The following is a 25039-nucleotide window of genomic DNA, read 5'->3' on the forward strand; positions in this document are numbered from 1 at the left end:
TAAAAATAATTAGTGGGGGGTCTTTCACAAAATATATGTTAATTTTACGCATAGGAAAGAAACCCCAAGTCCCTTCATCCCTATCTTAACCCAGCAAGTCAATCCACTATGTTCCCCCACCAAAAAGCAACAGGACATTCGGGACCAGCAAATGGTACACTACCCAGAGCAACTGACCAGTTACAAGAATGGCCTTAGCAAAGCTCTCAATTCCATTTTCATGGATGCAACATGAACTGACATATGACCAAATGCCTGAATAAACTGCTGAGAATCACCAAAAAGCAAAATCTACTCTGAGAAACTCTTGGCCGCCACACCCACTCCTGCTTTTCTTTTGAGTCAAGATCTCCAAACCACACAAGTATCCCTAGTAGACGATTCTGTTATCCGTGGCACACAGCCAACATTTCATTTAGAAACACTCCTAAACTGAACACTCCAGTAGAAATCACTCTTCACGTTGACTTCCAGGGACCTGTGACAATCTTTCATAAACAGGGACACTTTTGCCAGATTAAATTAACTCTTCAAGCACCCTTAATCCCTTGTGGAAAACATCTCTTCAGACTGTCTCCACTGTTTCTTAGAAACTCAAGTACACCCCCAACTGATTTAAGAATTAATTAAAGGGGGAGAAAAAAAGCAAAACAAAACCACACATGCAAGTTAAATCTACTTGGCTGACAGGACCAATATCACCAGACTCCTTTCTAACTGAATACAGACAAAAATATTTCAATCTGGAAGTACAAGCCTCTTTTCAGGTCAACAGTACAAAACCCTTCACTTGTACAGACCCACGTTTTCTAAGGAAGAAAATCTGCTTGTTTTAGGATTGTCTCTGAAAGGCTCAAAAGTGAGGAGTTCAATGCCCCATTTATAAATGTAAAAAGGACCCCCCAAAAGATGTTGACTCAAAAACTGGTTGAAAATGGAATAGATCTGTCTCTAAAATCCAAAGGCTTTCCAAAATTCTTTTTTTATAGCCTTGGGTCTTTCCCAACCCAGCCCTACACTCACCCTACACTATAAACATTCTCTTGAATAATTACTACACTAGATTTGAAGTTTTCCTTTCATAGCGTTCATAAAAATGGCATTAAACTAGACTTCCGATATGTTACTAAGAAGAGAAAAATAGTTAAAATGATACATATCTTGTTAGATTAATATTCCATTGTTATAGTTATTCTTCCACTGGCTAAAATTATAGGAAATATCAGCAAAGAGAAATAATTTTACTGATCATTGATGAATAAGACAACTAAGTACATCATTAGGTTTAAAACTGACCAACCAGCACATATCCTTTGATTAATAGGCAATTATTTTCCCAAAGGATATTTTAGAAAAGGTAAGGATTTACCTCAGAGAGAAACCAAAGCACAGACTTAAAGATCAGAATGACTGATATTTTACTTGGAATTAACTTTAGAAGATAAAAATATTCAACACCAAAACACTGGTGTGTTGGAAACATTTATAGTTTATCTAAATGTGGAACCTAATTCAGAAAACAGGATAGCTTAATCGTCCTTCTCTTACTGTATTCTTTTACAGTTTGACTTTTAATTTTGTTTTCAAAAGTTTAAATTTTGGGTCGATTTACAGAAGTAATCTAAAACTTAAAAAAAAAAAAAAAACTTTAAGTACAAAGGATGAATACTTTTGTTCCTGCATTTTGGAGAACAGACCAATAGTTTCCAACTGCTACAAAAAGAATTTCAAATGCATAAACTTGAAAATATAGAATAAGCAAATTACACAGCATAGTGAAGTCCACTTAAACATCTAACTGCTCAGTATATTACATTTATAAACAAGTGCTCTGTGAACCTAAGGCAAAACTCACATTTGCAGACACTACTACTAGATATAAAAGCTTCTTAATTTCCAACTTCCATGCTCAATATGCATTTACAGAAGTTTGTAAAAGCTCAAAGATTTGACTAGAGAATATAGTTTTAAAACTGTTTATTAGTGGATAGAACCAAGAAGGGTGATGATGATGAGAGAGAGAAAAACAGAGAGACAAAGACAGATACTCATTTTATTTACATGTCTTGTTTAGAACTATTTTATGGCAAATATTTAGCTTCTGTCAAAAAATTCTTAAAATAAAATTCGGACATCCCCACGGCCCTAAACCCAGTGAAATAAAAGGAAGACCCAGACAGGCCCAAAATGGAGGACAATCACTATTAGGTTGGTGCAGAAGTAACTGCGGCCTTTGTCATTAAAAGTAATGGCAAAGACCACAATTACTTTTTACTTTTGCACCAACCTAAATATTATCCTTCCATTTCTTTTTTAAAATAGTCTTTTCACTGGTGTAAAGTATGCACACAGAAAAGTCCACATAACTGTACAGCTCAATGAATGTTCACAAACTGGACATGCTCATGGTATCTGTACCCAAGTCAACAAAGAGAACACAGGAAAGCCCCCCACCCCAAACATCCCCTCATGCCCCTTCCACGCTCTGCTTTCCCACGAGACAGCTACTATCGTGAGTCCTAAGAGCACAGAATAGTTTTGGCACTAAAAGTTATGGCAGAAAAGAAACAATCATTCCCTCATTCAAAAAATATTTACTGAGCATCTACTATGTGCCGGGCATTAAAAATTGGGTCATAAATTTCTCATTATATTACAAAAGTCACTCCACTGGATAAATATGAAAAGGACTGCTACAATATTTTAAGAAATGTGATACAGCATAATGTAATTTATTATAACACAAACTATATGCAGTATTTGATGTCAAGAAGTCATATGGAAAATAATCTTGGCCTATGGCAATTTTCTGACATAATTCACTAGGACATTTCTTATTTCAAAGAATCAGAATCTTGGAGTGAAAAAAAGACCTTGGAAAAAGCCTTCCTCCCAAAGCAAGAATCCCTTCCAAGATACCACTGAAAAGCGGGCATTCAGCTTCTATTGCGCACTTCCAACATTAAGGAGTCTACGACTTTGTGGGGCAACCTATGTTAGAAATGCTGTTAGAAAGTTCTTTCTTACACTGCTTTCTTGCAACCTCCCCTCCCCCAATTGACTCAGCTCCTCTTCCGCATAACAGTCCTTAAATATCTGAAGGCAGCTATCATGTTGCTTCTGCTAGTCTTTTTCAACCCGAATATCGTTAGAGATTCTCTTGTTCTTTGTGGACTCCATTCATACATGAATTCAATACTGGCCACCTCACCACTGTAGGGGCTGGAGACATAGCAGTGGGGAAAAAAGGTCCTATGCTCACAAGGGAGTTAACATCTAGTAGAGGAGACAGACTTTAAGCAAATAGTTTCAAACACACACACAGTCTCTGTCTCTCAAACACACGCACACGCAAAACCATGTACTTAAACTTTGGTAACTGCCATGAAATAAACATAAAGGGTATGGTTAGAAACTACAGCAAGGTACCCTCTCATGCAAATGAGAGGAAGACACCCGAGGGGAAGTTACGGGGAAGATTTGACTCCCCGTAACTTGACTGTCAAACATTTTGAAAAGTGGGACAATTTTTCTGTGCACATAACTAGGTAAAGGCAACAGGAACTACCCTGTGCCAAGGTCCTGAGGCAAAAATGTCTCGGTGCACACAAGGAAACTGAAAGAAGGGCCAGAAAGGGAGAGATGCAAGAGACGTGGTGCAGGCAGGGGCCAGCCAGGTCGGGGGGGGGGGGGGGGGGACCTTCAGGCCGTAGGCAAAATTGTGGATTCTATTTAAATGCAGTAAAAAAAGCAGTTTCAACACCCTTCACCATCTTAGCCGTTTTCTTTCTTTTCTACATGCATCCCAATTTCTCAGCATCTCTACAAGTGAGCAAGATGCTTAAGACGTGATCTTTCTAGGACAGACTCCAGTGAAAATGAGTGAGGTATTTTTTTAAAGTAGCTAAACATGATAATGGCTTTTTATACTCAGGTCACTGTTCATTTAAATGAAACAAATCAAAATTTTCTTTCAGATGAACTACTACTGATTAATCATATTTCCCCCAAATGTTTGTACAAGTTTCTGCAACCAGAATATAAGGTGCTGCATATATTAAATGGGAAAAGGTGGCTTTCTTTGGGACAAATTCAACAGCAGTAACACATACACCATTCCATTTTGTACTGTCTTAACTTGGGATGATGCATTTTATATTCATAAACCTTCTTTCTCCAAAGCTCCTTTACAGGGACTCCAGTGTGCCGGGGGGACTTACCTTCTACAACATCCCTCTTGTAATCACTGTCATTGTCACTATCTGTTGGTCGGTAATAGATATAAAATCCTTGAATGGGAGTGTTATTGTTACTTGATGGAATGTACTAAAAAACAGAAGCAAAGACTTGTCAAAGAGAAAAATAAATGTAACCTTCTCATTCATTAAGGTTTCTTTATCTACTTGGTCACATTTTTCTACTTTCATTTTGCAAACATACTAATAATGGCCATTTTTAATTTACTTCAAAGGTATTAAAAGCATTTAGCTTATTGCAAGGTTAAACAGAAATAAGGCAGTACGTTTCCCTGGGTTCAAAAGCATAAAAGCACATTTGGTTCAAAATGAATCACGACGGCAATTAAGTTAACAACATTTGGATAAGAGCCGAGGAAACAATAATTTTCCTTTTAACCCTGCCCCTCCTCAAAATATGTGCTCTTATTTAGACAAATATTGGTGCCCTTGCACTTCCCCTCAATTAAAAGTTCAAAATTTGCTGTTTACTGTATTGTGTCGTGAGAATATTAAATTGATTGTTAACATGACCAAACCACAAAATCTCATTCCATAAGATGTTTACTGACCGTCCACTTTAGCATGATCTGAGTATCGCTGACAGCCTCTGTGTATGCAATGTGAGGTCCAGTTACTGGACGGTTGGAAAAGCGATTGGGGAACCCAGCCACCTGATAAGGACGAGATGCTGAACTCCGAAAACTCTCACCATAATGGTTGATGGCAATGACCCTAAATTTGTATGTTGAACCTTTGAGGGAAAACAAAAACAAAAAAAAACAACAATTAAAAAAAAACATAACTAAGAAAAGCTATAATAAGACAACTAAAGGCAGAATAGTCAAAATATGGCAATTGTGCTTAAGTACCTATCTATAATAAAGTATCTAAAGCCTGTATGGTAAAGAGATTTCAACCCAATTGACAATCTCAGTCAACGGGGAGTGGCTGCTCCGTGCATGGTGTTCAAGATCCCAAGACCATCTTAGGAGTCACCAAAAAAGAGGGCTGCAAAAGATTAATGACATCTCAGGGAAGAAGCAGGTAGAGAACAGGAAAGAGGACATCTGCTCTTTTCACCATCCTGTTCTAAGTCACACCCATCAATAGCAGTATTAGTTGAACTATCTGTCCCCAAAACTAGGTTCTTTTCACTTTAAAAGAAACAACTGAAGCACGGTTTAATATGGTGAATACGCTCATAAAGAGGCACCGTGTGGACGGCTGCAGATGTCACTCTGGTTTCACTGCTAACAGGGTAAGAGGGAGCAGATTTAACTACTGTAGAAGGAATTATTTGAATTAGATACTAAGAACTTAAAAAAATGCTGAGGATTGTGAATTTCTGAAAATCTGAACCTAAAGAATAAATTAAAATCCTAAAGCAAGTTTCCTGATAGCTCAAACATAATTACTAAGCTTCTGAAAACAGTGTTTTCAATCTACGGAATGTTTCTTAGCTTCACCCGCATTTAAAACTGATGCTTCTCCCAACTACACCTACGTGATCCTTATGCTGTGCACGTTGCTTGTTTTGACAGCCACAGGCATTTGCTACTAACGTACATTTAAAAGTCCAGAAAAAAACCACCATGAAACCTAAACGAATGAAAGTACAGAAAGTTTATTTATGCTTTTTGTCTTTTATGGTTTAATTTCTCTCATATAGCCTCAAGATTCTTGTGGGGAGGGGAGGGTTCCTCTGCTGAAACAAAACTTAAAGAACAAACGCGTGTTCATCATTGACTCATGTCCATAACACTAAGCACTGAGTATTACAACTGTGCTGAAATTCAGCATCAGATCAAATAATTTTTGTCAAATAACAAGCAATTTTCCTCTTATCCAGTCACAGCAAAACACACCCACACATAAGATGTACATCACAGTATTTCTAACTGTAAATAAACAGAAATAATCTAAAGCCCGGAAATAAAGAATAGCTAAGTGGATTATGGTATATTTATTTATATGAAAGGTAAATCTCTACTGAAAGTTGAGTTTGTGAAGAATTTTTAATGACTGGAAAACATATATGATAAAATATGGGGAACATGGGATAATAAAACAATATTTACGGCATGATCCTGCGGTGGCTCATGCCTATAATCCCAGCACTTTGGGAGGCTGAGGCAGGCAGATCACCTGAGGTCAGGAGGTTGAGACCAGCCTGACTAGCATGGTGAAACCCCATCTCTACTAAAAAATACAAAAATTAGCTGGGTGTAGTGGCACATGCCTGTAATCCCAGCTACTCAGGAGGCTGAGGCAGGAGAATCGCTTGAACACGGGAGGCGGAGGTTGCAGTGAGCCGAGATTGCACCATTGCACTCCAGCCTGGCGACAGAGGGAGACTCCATCTCAAAAAAACAAACAAACAAACAAAAAAAACAACGAGAGAGAGAAAAATGGCTAAGAAAAAATACAACGAAATATAAACAATGATTATCTCTGAATGGGTGGATTTTAGATGACTTATTCTCTTCTTTATATTTTCTTTATTTTCACATTTTTATACAATAAGCGTGAATACTTCAACAATTAGAAAAAAATATAAGACTACTAAAAATATGCATCTGCCAGGTGCTATGGCTCACGCCTGTGATCCTGGCACTTTAGTAGGAGACTGAGGGCGGCAAATTGCATAAGCCCAGGAGTTCAAGACCAGCCTGGGCAACATGGCAAAACCCTGTCTGTACAAAAAACACAAAAATTAGCCAGGCACGGTGGTGAGTGCCTGTAGTCTCAGCTACTTGGGAGGCTGAGGTAAGCCATGATTATGCCACTGCACTCCAGCCTGGGTCAACAGAGTGAGACCCTGTCTCAAAATATATAAATATATGTATCTAAAGTTCACACCGATGGTAAAAGGAAACGTTTGAATATTACTACCTGGTTCTAAACTACGAACTTCCACTGAAAGTTTGGAAGGAGGGATGTCTTCAGCTGCCACCAGCCAATTGCTGGTCCTCATTCGTTTATATTCGACTTTGAAGGCAGTGATTGGAGAACCTCCATTTGCCCGAGGAATCCAAGTGACATAGACTGACGTCTCTGATGCAGTGGAGATGGTAGGCCGATCTGGTGCCTCTGGAACTAAACACGGAAACGTTCATTTCAATAACCCACCATGTCAGAGACAAGAATAACATAGATAAATTAAAGGGATAAGTCCCAAACTTCATGTTATTAAAGGTTCTTCACCAAACTTTTTGCCAGAGTTTATAACATTTACAGCAGTCTTCCTGTCCTCTGTGAAAAGCTAATGGGAATACAGGAAATAAAGAGAAAGTAAAATAATCTATAAATTTGATAATTAGCTCTGAAAAACTGAAAGCTAACAAGTATGATCATTTTGACCACGCTATTCAGATTCATGGCTAAAATAATATGTAAGTATTATTTGGCGCTTCAAGTTTGATTGTCGTTAAAATTTATAATAAATTTTCATAATTATGTGTTATCTTATTTAAATGTTTTCCTTCATCTATCCAAGCTACACAAAATGCACTCAGCAATCTACTAATTCTTATTTACTATTCCATATTATCTTAATACACCTCAAGGCTATAGGAAGGTTACTCCAAAATGCAGACTATAAGTGGCAAATAGAGATAAAATCTGACTGATAAAATCAATACTGTTAATAAAGGGGAGAGAGAACGCTGCTCAGGATGAATACGGGAAGACAGGATATGTCATTAAATAAAAGTGCTAGCAGAAAACATGATCCATGTGAACATGTAGAAAAGGGGGTCAGGGAGCTAGGGTCTAGCAGTTTTCACTTAGCACTGCCAAGGAAAGTGGACGCTCTAACACACAAGGTAGATGGTCTAGACTCTGCAGGAGGTGAAAACATGAGGAGTAAGCTCATCAGCCATTGAAACCATGTATCTAACTCTTCTTGATGACCAAGTGATATGGCCTGGACACTTATTCCCTCCAAATCTCATGTTGAAAAGTGATCCCCAATGTTGGAGGTGGGGCCTGGTGGGAGGTGTCTGTGTCGTGGGGGTGGTTCCCTCATGATGGCCTGGTGCCCTCCCCATGGTAGTAAGCGAGTTCTCGCTCTGTTGATTCACACGAGAGCTGGTGATTTAAAAGCATGTGGCGTCTCTCTTGCTTCCTTTCCCACCCTGTGATGTGCCTGCTCTCTCGCTTCACCTCCCACCATGACTATAACCTGAGGCCTCACCAGAAGCCAGTGATGCTGGTGCCATGCTTGCATAGCCTTCAGAACCGTGAGCCAAGTAAACCTCTTTTCTTTATAAATTACCCAGCCCCAGGTATTCCTTTATAGCAACACAAACAGACTAACACAACAAGCAATCTTGTGGTTGTAACTGGCTTTCCACTTGGTTCCTACAAGGAAAGAATGCTGACAGAAATAATCCGGTCTGTATGACAGTGACATTGCAAACTTGTAATTGCCATTCTGGTTTGCCTTGATCGTCTGTGAACTGTATAGACACAAGCCGGTTTTTGAGAGACCAGTGATCTTTTGGCATGCTGACAATCAAGTTTCTAGAGCTGGAATGTGGAGGGCCAACTCTGGGCCATGGTGACACTACTTACTTTGAGAAAGCCACTAGGGAGCCCCATCTCTAGCCTATGCCATGCTCCTCAACTGAGCAACACCTTTCCACCTCAACATGTCTTCAACCCACCATACAAATACATAAGAAAGAAGAAAATAAAGTTGAATGTGGTATTTATATGAAGAAAACTGTAGCTTTTAAAAAAAAAATTGCTTAAGGGATAAAAGAGGAATATATTCAAAGCAGGCAATGCTGAGTGATACTTACTGTATTCCTTTCAAGTTAGAAAGCAATGAAAACAGAATGAATAGTATGGTTAGTGAATCTTTTTTAATACTAGAAAAACCATACAACTTCCTTATGTTGACTCGTCTGAAATCAAAACTCTCCAAACACCACAGATCAAATAGGAAAAAGAAAGTTATTGGAGAAGATGTCTCCACAGAAAATAATATCTTCAATATCTAAAAGAAATAGCATGTGACTGTTAACAAGGTATAAAAGACAGACAGCACTTGGAGTTAGAAACGGACTTGGAGAGCAAGCAGTTCCTCCAATTTCCGGATGATCTGAGGCATCGTGCATAACCTCCTCATGTGTCAGTTTCCTAATCTGTAAAACAGACGTGGAAATCTGTTCCTCATTAGGTTGTTATGAATATTAAATAAATCTTTTCTTGCGGTTATCTCTTCTTGGACAACTCCAAACTCATGATTTCCAAAACTGAATCCATAATCTTCACCTAAAAACTCTTATTACTTATCTTGGTAAATGGTCTTCTGGCACCCACACCCAATCCATCATCTTTCTCCTTCTCATTCAGGGTGGATTCCAGTCCCCTAATCTCTCATACAGGTCTTCCCCCTCCTCCATCCACACTGTCACTCCCCTTACTTCTCTAGCCTTTTCTTTTGCTATTCCTCCCTTCTCCTTCTCTAAAATCCTTTAGGGTTCATTATAGCTTTCAAGGAAAGATTCAACTTTGAAGCGTATCACACAAGGCACCTACCTGCCTGCCCACTATAGCACCATTCCCCACAGTAACCAGTCACACTAAATAAAATCTCTAACCTCTCAATCTCTAAACAAAATAGAACGTCAGCCACTTGTCGAGCTGTCTTTGCTAGAAACTCTTTTCCTGTCTCATCTGTCTGTATCGTCCTTGTCCTTTGAAGCTTAGCTTACGATGCAGAGAAGCCTCTCTTATCTACTCACCCTTGTCTACACTGAGTGACCGACTTAAGATATTTCTCGTGAACCCATAACACCAAGGGTATGATCTCGAGCATAAGCAATCAAAATTGGTATTAGTTTGTCTACATTATCCACATATTGTTATGGGTTTAGCTATCTATATCATCCACTATACTGTAATTAAAAAAAAAATTGAAACAGGATCTCACTCTGTCACCCAGGCTGAAGTGCAGCGGAACAATCATAGCTCACTGCAGCCTCAAATTCCTGGGATCAAGCGATCTGCCTGCTTCAGCCTCCTGAGTAGCTAGGACTACAGGTGCACCCCGCCACACATGGCTACTTTTTAAATTTTTTGTAGAGATCAGGTCTCACTATGTTGCCCAAGCAGTTCTCAAACTCCTGGACTCAGGCAATCCTTCTGTCTCAGCCTCCCAAAGCACTAGCATTACAGGCATGAGTCACTGTGCACCACCACGCTAGGCCCATATTGTAAACTTCTTAAAGGCAAGGATTATTTTATCTTTGCTGTTCCAGCATTTCATACAGTATCTGCCAGAGAATGTGTAAAATAAATGGTAAGGTTTTTGTTTTTCAGACATTACTTTTATTCACATGAAATTAATACTCATATACGTAATCTGCTTAAGGCAGCTGAAACGTGCCTCAGAGATAAGAGCACTCAAGTAAAAGAGATTCATGATATTGAAGATACAGAGGTGCTCTGGAGGGAGTTCAAAGCGTTATAACCCGCTTTTGTCTGACATCAATTCACGGAAAACTGTAAAAATATGGAAGAGAAGTCTGAAAATTCTTAGAGCTTAGCAATGAAATTTTAAGTCTTCCCTAGTTGTCCTGACATTTTAGGACAATCACAAAAAGCACACCTGGCTATAAGTGTAGAGCTCATATAAGTGTGAAATTTAAATACTAAAAAAGTCTTTTGAAAATTATACAGCTAAGACCTTTAAAAACCATAAGATTAACTAGATATAGCAAAAAAAAAAAAAAAAGTGAATGTAACATGTAATCCTTCAGTAAAATAACTCACCACAGGTACCACTATACATTTTGATGCGTCACACACATGAACAGTGAGATTTTCAGAGTTCAAAATATAAATTTCCTTCTCGTACCAGAAAACTCCTTTCTTTTTTTTTTTTTTTTGAGACGGAGTCTCGCTCTGTCACCCAGGCTGGAGTGCAGTGGTGCGATCTCAGCTCACTGCAACATCTTCCTCCCAGGCTCAAGCGATCCTCCCACCTTGGCCTCCAGGGTAGCTGGGACTACAGGTGTGTGCCACCAAACCCGGCTAATTTTTTTGAATTTTTAGTAGAGACAGGGTCTCCCCCTATGTTGCCCAGGTTAGTCTCAAACTCCTAGTCTCAAGTGATCTGCCCACCTCAGCCTCCCACAATGCCTAGCCACAAAACTCCTTTCTTGAGTTCTAAAAACTTAGGCCGGGAGCGGTGGTTCATGCTTGTAATCCCAGCACTTTGGGAGGCCAAGGTGGGCGGATCACGAGGTCAGGAGATCGAGACCACGGTGAAACCCCACCTCTACTAAAAATACAAAAAATTAGCCGGGCGTGGTGGCGGGCGCCTGTAGTCCCAGCTACTCGGAGAGGCTGAGGCAGGAGAATGGCGTGAACCTGGGAGGCGGAGCTTGCAGTGAGCCGAGATTGCGCCACTGCACTCCAGCCTGGGTGACAGAGCGAGACTCCGTCTCAAAAAAAAAAAAAAAACTTAGTACCAGAACATTTTGAGTCAGAGTTAATGAAGTTAAGTACTAATCATGACACTGAGATGCCAAAGTTTAAATATAGGACATTAAAATGGTTGAAATAGAACCTAAAAAACCTGTATGGTAAGACATGAAAATAAACAAACACCCTATTCCACCCCACCTCCCAAAATCTGAAGCAGGTCAGTTATATTTGTAAAGAAACAATAAAATATTCTTCTTTTTACCTCCACTGTGCCTAGAGGAATCTGTAAGTACCACTCCAAAATTGTTGTTTGCAGCCTCTGAAACAATAGGATACTTAGGGATGCCCATGGGTGGAGAGGATGCCTGGGTGTTTTTTGATGATGCTGTTTTTTCTAGAAAGGTAAATCAACATATACAGTAACATAAGCTTACATGTATGTAAAGTGGGAAAAAAAAAGAGTACTGTGCAACTTACCTGGTATGTGGTTATAAATTTATGAATTTATCTGCCACAGCATCTAAATGTAAGACCTACTTCATAAATACTTAGCTGATCTGAGGAACTGACCAAAAATTACTTTGTCTTTTTCTAGTATCTTTAAAGTAAAGCTAAAATATGTCTTCCTTCATTTTAACTTTACGTATGCAAAAAAAAATAGGTGAAAAAGCCAAATGACTAAGTGTTCAAACTATTAGTCCATTTTTCTTTTTACTGTATATATTTCTTAATTCTAAGCCATAAAACTCATCATTAAAGAGCTTCTGCTAAGTTTTCTAAGGAAAAGTGTCACATCGTTTTAATATTTCAAGAGGCGAAAAGTGAAATGGAGTGATTTGTTAAAAACCGAAATGCATGATTACTCAGTATTTATAGGTCAGACTCCATGAACACCTAATGACTGATTATGAAAATTAACTCAAGATACATTTAAAATAAAAAGTACTCGTTATTTTTCTGGCCAGACTTAGTAATTAGATGAAAGGGTCTTTTTCAAAAGCCACTAGTTGGTTTCTTCTCAATCTTCATACCTCCTTTTCGTTACAGTGCCATACTAAAATACTCTTCCATCCAGTTCCCTTCCCTACCCACCAAAGTCTCTTTGTTCATTTACAGCCAAGCCACGATGGCATCTTTTTTTTTATCAAGCCTTCCCTCACAAGCTGCCCTGCAGAAAGAATATCCTTCCTTTGTGCTTCCCCAGCACTGTCCTTGAAAATCTCCTGTGGTACTTGGCATATTCTGGTCTCTTTGCCTACAATCCTACCCACCTCCACTCTATCCAGACTCCAGCCAGCTCGAATGCTCCAGCTCTTCTCAGCTCACTCAGAGGTAAAGTCAAAGTCCTCCCAAGGTGGATGGTGTGCTGTGTGATGTGGACTCCCCATTGTTCCCTGGCATCTCTCCCCTACAGCCTCTTCACCCACGTTGCTCCCATCACAGCAGCCCCCTCGTGCTCCTAGTGAACACCATGCACACCCAGCCTTGGGCCCTGGCACTTGCTATCTCTGCTGGGAATGTTCTTTCTCTAGAGAGACACATGGCTTTCTACTTCCCCTCCTTCATGTCTCTGCTCTGATGTCGACTGCTCGTTGGGGACTTTTCTGGCCACCTGCTTAAACTGTTAACAACTCCTATCGCATATACTTCCTGTATCCACCCCCTAACTTATATCTCTGTTAACACCTTCTAATGTACTTATAACTTACGTATAAGTCTCTCTCAACTAGAATAGAAGCTCTATGAGGCCATAAGTTTTGTCTATTTTGCCTCTTGCCTGACATGTAAAAGGCATTCAATAAATACTAGCTGAACTGAATACGGTCTTGTAGTTGGTATTAAGTTACACATCTTAGCTTTCTTATCAAAGTGTAAGCTCTGTCGGGATGGATCTCATCTTGACCATCTTCATTTTCCCTATATCATCTATCCTCATTGCCTTGTATAACATAAGCCTTCAAAAACATCAGTGGAATATTCTATAGAATAGGACAATACAACCACGTAAATGTGACCCCAAAATGGAAGGGGGAGGCTATAATAGGGTCGTTTAGTGAATTTATATATAGGAATTTCTACTATCCAAAAGAATTCTGGTTGGGCACAGTGGCTCACGCCTATAATCCCAGCACTTTGGGAGGCTGAGCTGGGCGGATCACGAGGTCAGGAGATCAAGACCATCCTGGCTAACACTGTGAAACCCCGTCTCTACTAAAAATATGAAAAATTAGCTGGGCATGGTGGCACACGCCTGTAGTCACAGCTACTTGGGAGGCTGAGGCCGGAGAAATGCTTGAACCTAGGAGGCGGAGGTTGCAGTGAGCCGAGATTGTGCTACTGCACTCCAGCCTGTGCGACAGAGCAAGACTCCATCTCAAACAAAAAAAAAAAAAAAAAAAAAGAATTCTTACTAATAAATTGACATCAGGGCAGCCAGCTCATTCCTCCAAAGGAAGCCCTCACTTCCTCACTTACCTTTGCTGGTTCGGAAGGTAAGCATGGCAGGTTGGCCTTCACCTGCTGCGCTTCTTGCTACCATCAAGACTTCATAAAGACTAGATGGCTCCAGCTCAGCTAAATGGAGCTCATTTTCACTTCCTGGGACTCGAACCGTGTGCCAGCTTCCCACCATGCCAACCCCATCGTCCAGCTGCCCAAGAGAAAACACACCAGAAAAGCAGGAGATGGAGGATAGGAAATCTTTCAGTCACATTTGCTCAAAACTAGGATTCATTTAATTCTAGAAGAGTTTTAAGAAGTAATACACCATGATAAGTAACTTCTTCATATTAAGAAATACAAGATCTGTTGCAAGAATGCTGCAATTCTCACTGTAGAAAAACTCCTGGCTCTGCATCTGACCACTAATGTGTGGCCTCAAGCAAGTTTCTGCCCTCCCAGACTCTGCTTCCTTTACTTGTTATGGAAACAAAACCTTCTTTCTTCCTGGGCTAATGAAGAATAAAATAAGTATAAAATAATAGGTATCATTGGTAATTATATAATATACATAGTAGATACATGGTAAATTAAGATGATATTATATTATGTTATATGTATATGAATTATATAATTATGTATTATATATTTCCAGCATTCTTGCTTCATGTCTTGATGCTGTTCAATATGTGTTACAGGAAATAAAAAGATCTAATCAGTTGTTTCTTGATTAATGGAACCAAGAAACAATATTGCATGGAGGTTTTAGCGTAGATGAGATTACTAGCAAAACTTCTTCATCTAGAATCATTCATTAGGTTAGAAACAGTACAGAAACTTTAAAATATCATCATATTAAAATATCATCATGTTGTTTTTCCTAGTCATTAAAAACATTACCATTCAACAATGTATACTAAAATTTCTTGAACAAAGAAAATTATTTTAAATATGGAATGCATCCCTCCCATTTCATTCGTTTACTGGTCTCATTAAACAGAGAGGAGCTTTTCCATTCTGCTCCAATACAAGCCCATGGGGAAAATAATATTTGAAGAGTTAACTGAGAGAGGCCCAAGGTTTACCACCAAAAATGACCAAACAATGTGTGACTTTAATACAATTAAAAAGGCAACTTGAAGCTGGGCACAGTGGCCCATGCCTGTAATCCCAGCACATTGGGAGGATTAGGTGGTGGATCACTTGAGGTCAGGAGTTCAAGACCAGTCTGGCTAACTTGGCAAAACCCCATCTGTACTAAAAATACAAAAAAATTAGCCAGATGTGGTAGTGCATGCCTGCAATCCCAGCTACTTGGGAGGCTAAGGCATGAGAATTGCTGGAACCCAGGAGGCAGCAGTTGCAGTGAGACGAGATCACACCACCGCACTCCAGCCTGAGTAACAGAGCAAAACCCTGTCTCAAAAAAAAAAAAAAAAAAAAAAAAAAAAAACCTTGAAATGCAAACAATTGGCATAAATTATGCCAGAGACTCTGTTCAAATAGTTGTTTTTAATAAGAAACTGCTTTATTTGCTACATAAATGGTATTCTACCACCTTAGAGAGGGAAGAATTTGTGTTTTAAAAGTGGTTATAGAGCTTTATGTTGAAGGGTTAAAATGGTTGATTAAACATGTAAAGACATCATTGGGTTCCTAGAATTCCAATTTGGGGGGAAATTATACTTCATTCTCAGTGCTTTCCTAGGATTGGTAAATCCAGCATGATTGGGATCTCTCTGACAAACTCATCAGTCTGGAACACTCTTATTCTGTTTCCTGCCATTCTACAAATGGGAAAGGCAACAGTATGTGTCATACAAAGAATGTTCAGGTGTGAGCAGAGAAAGATGATAAACGATAAGACATTACCTTTCGATACTTCACAAAGTAAGCATTGATGGGCAGCCCACCATCCTTGCCTGCCCTCCACACCAGGTTGTATGTGTCTGGTGTGTGGGTCTGTGGGGGGCTCAGTATGATGGGGGCGTCAGGAACAGAGATGCCGCTGGCGTTTTTGTCTGGTGCTGATTCCACTGCACTGGGATGGACCTTCCCCGGCAATGAGCTCAGTAACCCAGTTTCTGAACCATCTCTCTTATTTCTTTCATCATTCTGAGCAGCATCAGGAAGTGTGACTGTCTCTGCTTTTGTATTTGTTTCAAAAGGAACTGCAGGGAGAGAGGAGAGAGCTTGAAGATACTCCTCACTGCAGTGTCTTCTACCCAGTTTGTGACGTGACTGCCCTCACTTTTATTGTTAGCACAATTTAAGCCCTGGAAGTTAAAACGGGTAACATTGCCATTTATAATTCATGGAAACATTTAACCTCTAGTCCCAATCTTTTCTTATGGTAGAGCAAATAAATTGCTTGAAAAACCAATTATATGATGCAATAGTGTAGCAATTAAATGTTCTTTTTTTTCCTTGTTCTCTAAGAGTATTCTTTTTAGTAATAATCATTTGCTAGTTTAACCTCAGAAGATTTCAAGTTGGCTAGGCATGGTGGCTCAACCTGTAATCCCAGCACTTTGCGAGGCTGAGGCGGGGGGATAGCTTGAGCCCAACAGTTCGAGACCAGCCTGGGCAACATGGTGAAACCCCATCTCTACAAAAAACACCGAAATTACCCAGGCGTGGTGGCACATACCTGTAGTCCCAGCTACTTGGGAGGCTGAGGTGGGAGGATCACCTGAGCCTGGGAAAGTTGAGGCTGCAGTGAGCCATGATCGTGCCACTGCACTCCAGCCTGGGCAACAGGCCAACTACTACCCGAGGGGATCCTGCAACTACACCTGACTAAAAAAAATTTAAAAAAGGTAAAACAAGCAGGCAGCCTTAATACTTACTACTAACAGCATACAGAATATACAGAGGAAGATAAAAACAATTTGCACTGAAAAAATAAATAGGTTGCATACAGTCAAAGATAATTACTGAGCACGTATTATGTGCCAAGCATTGTACTAGCTATCTTATAAACATAATCTCATTTAATTCTCCAAACATTCTTAGGTAGATGGTAATACTCCCATGTTACAGATGAAGAAATTAAGGTTCAGAGAGACTAAGTGAAGGCTGCCAGAAGAATGTTAATGGTACTGCTGTGGAAAAAAAAAAAAAAAAGAAAGAACAATTTACGAAAACAAATGTATTGCCAGCGCAATAAAACCTAAGGAGTGACAGCTTGGTTTCTCGAAAGTGCTATTAATACTGGCAACGGAAAATTCTATTTTTCACTCCTTTTGTGGAGGAAGAGTGCAGAGGAAACAACGTACATTTATTTCCAAAATGAAGTCAGATTCCTGGTAAAAGATGGGTGTGTTTTTAGAAGGGCTGGACTGTAGTAGAGAACCAGCAGAAAACAGGACTAACAGTGTAAGGTTAGTTCTCTGTTGGTTTAAAAGAGAGAAAGGGTGTCCCAGAAGCATCCTCCATCACAGAAAACAAGAAGCTAGTAAGGAAATAATGTGGAAGAAAACTAATTAAGTTCACTGAGACAACTTCAAAATATTGCTCCTGGAACAGAAGTGTTTATCTAGTGAGTCAGACTGCGGACTGATGTTCAGGGTGTGATCCGGTGCCTGCTAATGCAGACAGACGGACTCAGCAAATGGAGGTAATTAACTGTGGCTTGAGGTAGTGGAGAAGGACCTTTTTATCATTAGAAGTTTAGTGGATCCTCCGGGCAGTTTTCCACTGGGAAGTGGGATCTGGCTGTAAAAGAGTTTAAATGCCACATGCCTCATACAGAAGCATGAGAAAAACGTTACGCTGCAGCTTCCCCGCTGTCTGAGTATCAAAATTCCATTTCTGTAAGACTTAAGATGCAATAAGACCTCTCCAGAATTTTTATTAAAAGGGGGATTCAATTAACTTTCTTCTTCTGTTTCAATAATATAATCTGGGCACTTGGGAGATACACTCAATACAACTGAAAAGACCTTACCAGTACTTCCCCAGTGTTTTTGCATGTATTATCTCAACTTATCTTCAGACTCTATGAAATGGGTAGAACAGGCATCTAGCATCTTTTAAGGTGGAATGTTTTTTGAATTGGAAAAGAGATTGATGCAACTATGACAATGTAAATAAATTTAATGACTCTAAGTGGAAACTAATTAAATAGGGAGGGAGTACAACCATATGTGTCAAAGATGCTCCCACTGTGACCACTGCTGCCAGCAACTCACAACCCAAACTACTTAGGAAACCCACGCCAACTCCCATTATAGTTTTAAAGAGTACCACACACTCTACAAATATTTGTACATCCAGGACCTCAAAAACCCAAGGTCTCTGGAAAAAACAAAAGGCTGGGGAGAGAGTTCTCTCTTTCTCTAACCTAGCTTGCTCTCCCCTTTACAGTACAGTAGTCAAAGTAAATGACTTGTCAGGATGCTAGAATCGCACAAGGCTCAGATTCCTATGCAAAGAAGTGAGTTGTTATATATTGTTTTGAGTTTTAATAAACTCAGTTGGATCTTAATAATTATACTAGAAAATTTAAAAAAGACAATGTAGGACCCCTTTGGTAGAATATAGCTGATGGGGTTACCATACATAAAAGTAGTATTTATCAAGACATAAAATCCTGGAGCACATGGGAATCTTAAAGATCTTCAAAAGTTAGTTCACATAACTTCAAAGGGCTTCCGATTTATCATATTTAAGGTGAGGAAGTTAGACAAAATATCTAGTTCCATCAGCCATAACTATGACATACGTATCTCTACACCTTGCATTCACATAATCCCTTCAGCTAAATTCTACCCAAGGAGCTCCTGCAACTACACCTGTCACGCAGCTAACAATTTTGAGCACAGCCATTCTTATTTTTGCCTAGAGGAATAGAAATATAAACACACACACATATTCATTTATAGGTGCAAATTTATGTAACACTGAACTACTTTCTTCATTTAAGGATTCTTAAGGTTTCTAAAATTACTAACTATTTCTTCCTTCCCTTAACACTGCCACAGGAGATCACTATAATTTAATAATAAACAGTAATAATCATAACTTTATACTTAGTACCATTGGAAGGCTTTCTATTGCCAGACACCATTCTAAGCACTATGCATTAACTCCTTGGATTCTCACATCAACCCCATGAGTGGGGCACCTTCACTATACCTGTTACACAGACGAGGAAACAGAACAGAGAAGTGTAGTGATTTGCCCTCGGGTTACAAAGCTGCTAAGTGGCAGAGCCAGGATTCTGACACAGCCCACGTGCTAAGCCTCCACATCTCCCCCACCTGTAACATGCACAAGAGGATAAGGGGAAGTCCCTGGTCTCCACCGCTTCTCCTCCGCCTCCAGCTTCATTCAGAGCCAGGGCGTCCTTGTTTGCACGTGAAGGGAGATCGTATGTGCACATACAAACTCTTTTTTATTTCAACCATCACTCCTTTGCCAAGGACCCCCCATTGGCCACTGCTCTGGCTAAGGGTGCCCACACACTGGTCGTGTGGTCCAGACTGTGGCAGATGAGCCAGGGGAGAGGAACTGTGGGGACCAGACTGTGAACTCACTAAAGCAGGAAATGCTGGAGCCCCAGACCTGTCTAGAAGGAGGAACGTGGGCTCTGAGCTCAGCATAAGCACTGCTCCTTGACCCTATGGGCTCTATGGCCTGTGGGACCACGGCCCCAGGCAGAAGAGGGCCAAGCTAAGCCCCTTAAAGCAGAGGCCAGGGTCAGAGACCTCAGTTACCCAAGACTAAAGGCAGTACTCCCTTTGATGTTGGGCCTCTCACAAGACAAATTAAGGTGACAATCTATACCCAACTGACTAGTTGTTGGGGAAAGCTGCTCTAAATGCCTACTGATGGAAGGTCTGAATTTGAATTAAGTCAAGTTTGAGTCCATTTCCATGAATATTAATAGTCTATATACCAGTACATCAAAAATCATATATACTTTTTAAGTCATCATCACATAAAATCAGTACAATACGAAGAATTAATATTATACATCCCATTAGAAAATAACTTTGGATAAGACACAGGGAATATATACATACAGGTATTACTTAATCGTACCACAACTCCACATTCTCAATGAAGGCCAGTCTTTCAGACCCAATACTGGAGTTATCAAGGGCGTAAAAAATGTCTGCAATATCATTTTTGGTGGCTTAGAAAACCAAAAGCATTAATCTCAAAGACAGGTTATATTCTAGGCCTGCTCCCAAATGAGAGCTTTCTATATTGCAACTACAATCTTAACAAACACATCAGAAACACAGACCAAAATTCATGTGATTCACGTAAAGCGAAATACCAAGAAATACAGTTCTACATTTCACTGTCATCAGGAAAAAATATACAGAGATTGCTGGATTCATTAAAATAACGTATTTCAAATCACTTTATCTTCTATTATAAAAGGAAATTATTCAACTAAAAATAAATAATAATGGCAACTCACCAACCATGAGAGATGCTTCTGCCTGGGTGGTACCATGTTCATTTGTAGCTTCGCAGATGTATTTCCCTGCATGTTCCTGACTCACAGCCTGAATATGGAGAGAGCTTGCACCAGCTTGGGACATGACAAAGTACACAGGCTCCAGGTTCAAGCCTTCAGGTCTTGATAACTGTGATTTTCGGGATTTCGATCTCAAGACTTGAGATGGATGGCTGGTTATCAATCCATGGCTGTCATACCAACGAATGACCGGAACCGGCAGCCCACTGGCATTGCAGGACAGAGTGACAAAGTCTCCGTCTGCCACCTTTGCACTTACTGGTGCCGTAATTATAACTGGCTTGAATCCACTGTCTATTAAAAAAGTAATTCACATATGAAAAATAAAGAACATTGTAGTATCTATGATGCAAAACAATTTCATCCTATCACGTAAATGTGGGAGTAATGATTAAAACCAAGATAGCAACCTCCTTGTTAGCTCCCTTCTCAACTTTCACCAAGTAAAACTGTCAATAAATGGTAGAGTTGTTTCATAGCTGTGGGCTCCTAAACATTTCCTACGTAAATTTCCTGTCCTTCAGAAAGAAAGGGATATACATAAAGAAATCTTCGGAGAGTTTTCTGAAGGTACACTACACATATTTGACCACTGCAAATATACAACATATGAGGTTGAAACCTCAGACCTTAACAGGAAAAATGTGTAAATAAGTATAAAAGTAGATAATTTTCCTTCAAGAAAATGGTCAATTTTGTGGGGTAGGGTGGGAAGGGAGGCAGGAATCTGATTATAAAAAGCTTGGGAGAAAAAAACCTGTTCTGAATAAAAGTTGATACTGATGATACCTGTATTTTTTTTCCCATAGGCATGAACAGTATTTTCGTTTCTAAATTAAAGTGGCACCAAATCTTTCCTTTTGGTCCTGGTATTCTCTGGAGGTATTTTTAAGAGGGCTTACAATGGAATATTGATCAAAGTAAATGACATTTTCTCTAGCATGTCTGTCTTTTTCTCCAGTCCTCCTTCCTATGTCTGGAAAAAACCAACCCACAACTGATACCAGATTTCTGGATTTTTGCCAAGCTACTGAGTGTAAAATGCTATCTCACTGGTCAGAACATGCATTTTCCTGAGGACTAATGAGGCTGAACATCTTTGCATGTGATTATGTGACATTATTAATTTTCCTCCTCTGTGAAATGCCTTTTGTCAGTTTTTCTATTGGGTCATGAATCTTTTCTGTAGTGATTCGGAGTTCTCTGTATATACTAGATTCTGTTCTTTTGTTTAGGTATGTATGTGACTAGTATCTCCTTCCTAATGTACTGCTTTTCTTTTCAGCTTTTAACAGTATCTATTAGGAAGATGTTTTCATTTCAATGTGGTCATCTTTTAAAATGAGCCTTTTAAAATGTCTTATTAAAAAGCTTTACCCACAGATCATACATTCTTCAATGTTTTCTTGAAAACTTTTTTCATCTCATCTTTCATATTTAGATCTTTAATCCACTGAGAATGTATCTTTTACACAACGTGAGTAAGACACTGAGTTTCACTTTTACCTCCATGTTGGTAACAACGATCCCACATCAAAATGCGAAATGGGTCTCCTCCCTGCTGATCTGCAATGCCAGCTCAGTCAAGCCCTCACATGCAAATGTCTTTTTGAAAGTCTCTATCTTGTTCCAAGAGTCTATCTATTTCTGTACCAATATAATATTTTGTTAATTACTACAGATATTTTAGATGCTTAAGGCAAGTCTCCCATGTTCTTTTTCTCCTTCCTTTAGAGTGTCTTTGCCATTCTTGGGCCTTGGGTTATCCATATAAATTTTAGAATCAGTTTGTCAAGGTCCTTAAAATATTATGAGGGGATTTTAATTAGAATTGCATAAATCCACAGAAAATTTTTAGAAAGACCAGATAACTAAATAATACTGAATACAATATATAATATTGAGGAACTGACACATCTTCCTATATAACTGGCTGTGCTTTACTGCTGTGATATAAAAAAGGTGGTTTTTAAATTATATTTTGTTTGTTGCTAGTATACAGAAAGGCAACTGATTTTTTTAAAGACATGTAGTCTCGCTCTGTTGCCCAGGCTGCAGTGCAGAGGTGCGATCTCAGCTCACTGCAACCTCCACCTCCCAGGTTGTAGAAATTCTCCTGCCTCAGCCTCCTGAGTAGCTGGGACTACAGGTTCACGCGGCCATGCCTGGCTAATTTTTTTTTGTATTTTAGTAGAGACGGGGTTTCACCATGTCTCAAACTCCTGAGCTCAGGCAATCCACCCGCCTCGGCCTCCCAAAGTGCTAGGATTACAGGCGTGAGCCACCGCACCTGGCCAAGGCAACTGATTTTTGTTCACTGGTCTTCATCCACCCACCTTGCTAAATGTTATTATTTATCATAATAGGTCATAATAGGACATACAACAGCCATCATAATGGCCAGCAAACTATTTGGGATAGTCCATGTTGACAATCATATCTGGCTGTAAATTAACAACGATCTGGGTTCTTTCCTTTTTTTTCATGTCTTTCTGTGCTGGTTAGGATCTCTAGTATAATGATGGCCAGAAGAGATTTTCAAAGAAAGTGCTTCTTATATTTCACCATTAAATGCAATGTTTCCTGTAAGTCCTTGTTAGACACTCTTTATTAAGAAAGCTCAACTCTATTTCTACTTTTCTAAGTGTCTAACATGGATACCTAACTACGTCCAATGTTTTTCCATCTCTAGTGAGATAATCATATTGTTTTTCTCCTTTATTCAGTAAATAGGGTGAATGACACTATATTTTCAAGTGGATTCCTGGGATAACTGTTTGGAAATGACATATTTTCTTTTTTACACTGTCCTGGCTTGCTAATATATTATTTAGGATTTTTACACCTATGTTCATAAATGAGATTGGCCTTTGATTTTCCTTTCTTGCACCATCTTATTGTGGTTCTGGAATCAAGTCTGGAGAGTTTCCATCTTTTCCTCGTCTCTGGAACAGTTAGTATAATATTTGAAATGGTCTATCACTTCAAAGTTTGGTAGAACCTCCATAAAATCTTCTGGCCCCTTATTTTCTTTGTGAGAAGAGTTTTAACTCCTAATTCAACTTCTTTCATAGGTGTAGGACTATTCAAGCTTATTTCTTTTCAGTCAGCATTGCTAAGTTACATTTTTTCCTCAGAATTTGTCCGTTTCTGTCTTTATTATAATTTTTTGTCATAAAATTTAGCTTAATCTTATTATCTTTAATTGCTGTAAGACTTGTATTTATAGCCCTCTTTTGTTCCTAATATTATTTGAACCTTCTTTCTTTTCTTTGGACCATTTTCCCCAAAGATGTGTCCATTTTCTTAGACTTTATGAAGGGCCAACCTCTATCTTTACTGATCCTCTGTATTTCATCTTTGTTTTCTGTTTAATTGATTTCTGCCCTTATTTTCATGATCTTTTTTTCTTTCTTTGAATCTATTCTGTTATCCTTTTACTTCACTCAGTAGTTTTTAGTCTTACTAATTTTCTTTTACAGCCACAGAAGGCTATAAATTTCCTTTTAAATTCCATTTGGCTGTCTCTTACAAAACTGATCTGTAGCATTTTCATTATCACTCAGTTCAAAGTATTTTAAATTTCCATTATGATTTATTTTATTGATCCAACTATTGAGAAGTATAATTTCAAGTGTCCAAATACATGCCAATTTTTAAAAATTGTTTTATTAACTTCTAAATAAATTACACTAATGTCAGAACATTTGGTCCATATTATATTGATTCTCTGAAATTTAAAATATTTATAACTCGTATCATAAACAATTGATTTCCCTAACAGATAACTCTTATAAATCAAGAAGAAAAAAGACCAATAACCTAATTTTTTCAATGAGCAAAAGACAAAGAACAGTCAATACACAGAAATGCAAATTTAAAGGGCTCAAAAACATGAAAAGAGGCCCAACTTTACCTGTAATAAAAGAAATATAGATTAAATGGTTCTCTTTTTTACCTATCAGATTGGCAAAGACTTTAAAAACTGACAATGCCCCATGTTGGTGAGGGTTTGAGGAAACAAGGAGAGTTAAGTATTGCTGGTGGGAGTGTATGCTGGTAAGGACCATGGAGAGTGATTCAGTAATTTCTACCAAAGTTACTAACACAGATATGGTTTTATTCTGCAAGTTCATTTCTAGGAATTTCTTTTACAAATACTCACACAGGCACAAAATCATCTTTGTAGAAGGGCCTTCATTATAGAACTATTTGTAATAGCAAAAGATTAAAAACAACCATCAATAAGGTACTAGTCAAATTGTTACAACTACACAATGGACCACTAAGCAGCAACTTCTTAAAAAAGAATGAAAATACTTTTTATGTGCCATATGAGAAGATATCCCAAGATGTTAAGTAAAAAATTTATGATAAAGAATGCTACCACTATTTAGGTAAAAAAAACAAAAACAGATATTGTTAT

The 25039-nt window shown here is 38.8% G+C and overlaps 1 protein-coding gene across 1 annotated transcript in view; it reads right to left on the minus strand.

The window, feature by feature from the left end:
* Window positions 1-25039, minus strand: part of CDON (cell adhesion associated, oncogene regulated) — a 105534-nt gene that overhangs the window by 31859 nt on the left and 48636 nt on the right. Inside the window, exons 8-14 of the mRNA XM_055273667.2 lie at window positions 20554-20907; window positions 15990-16288; window positions 14154-14328; window positions 11941-12072; window positions 7131-7334; window positions 4808-4989; window positions 4221-4326 (exon numbers count right to left, since the gene is read on the minus strand). Coding sequence (XP_055129642.1) covers window positions 4221-4326; window positions 4808-4989; window positions 7131-7334; window positions 11941-12072; window positions 14154-14328; window positions 15990-16288; window positions 20554-20907 — 1452 coding nt within the window. The remainder of the gene's footprint in view (window positions 1-4220; window positions 4327-4807; window positions 4990-7130; window positions 7335-11940; window positions 12073-14153; window positions 14329-15989; window positions 16289-20553; window positions 20908-25039) is intronic.

Source organism: Symphalangus syndactylus, chromosome 3 (genome assembly GCF_028878055.3).
Source record: "Symphalangus syndactylus isolate Jambi chromosome 3, NHGRI_mSymSyn1-v2.1_pri, whole genome shotgun sequence".
Classification (NCBI taxonomy): Eukaryota; Metazoa; Chordata; class Mammalia; order Primates; family Hylobatidae; genus Symphalangus; species Symphalangus syndactylus.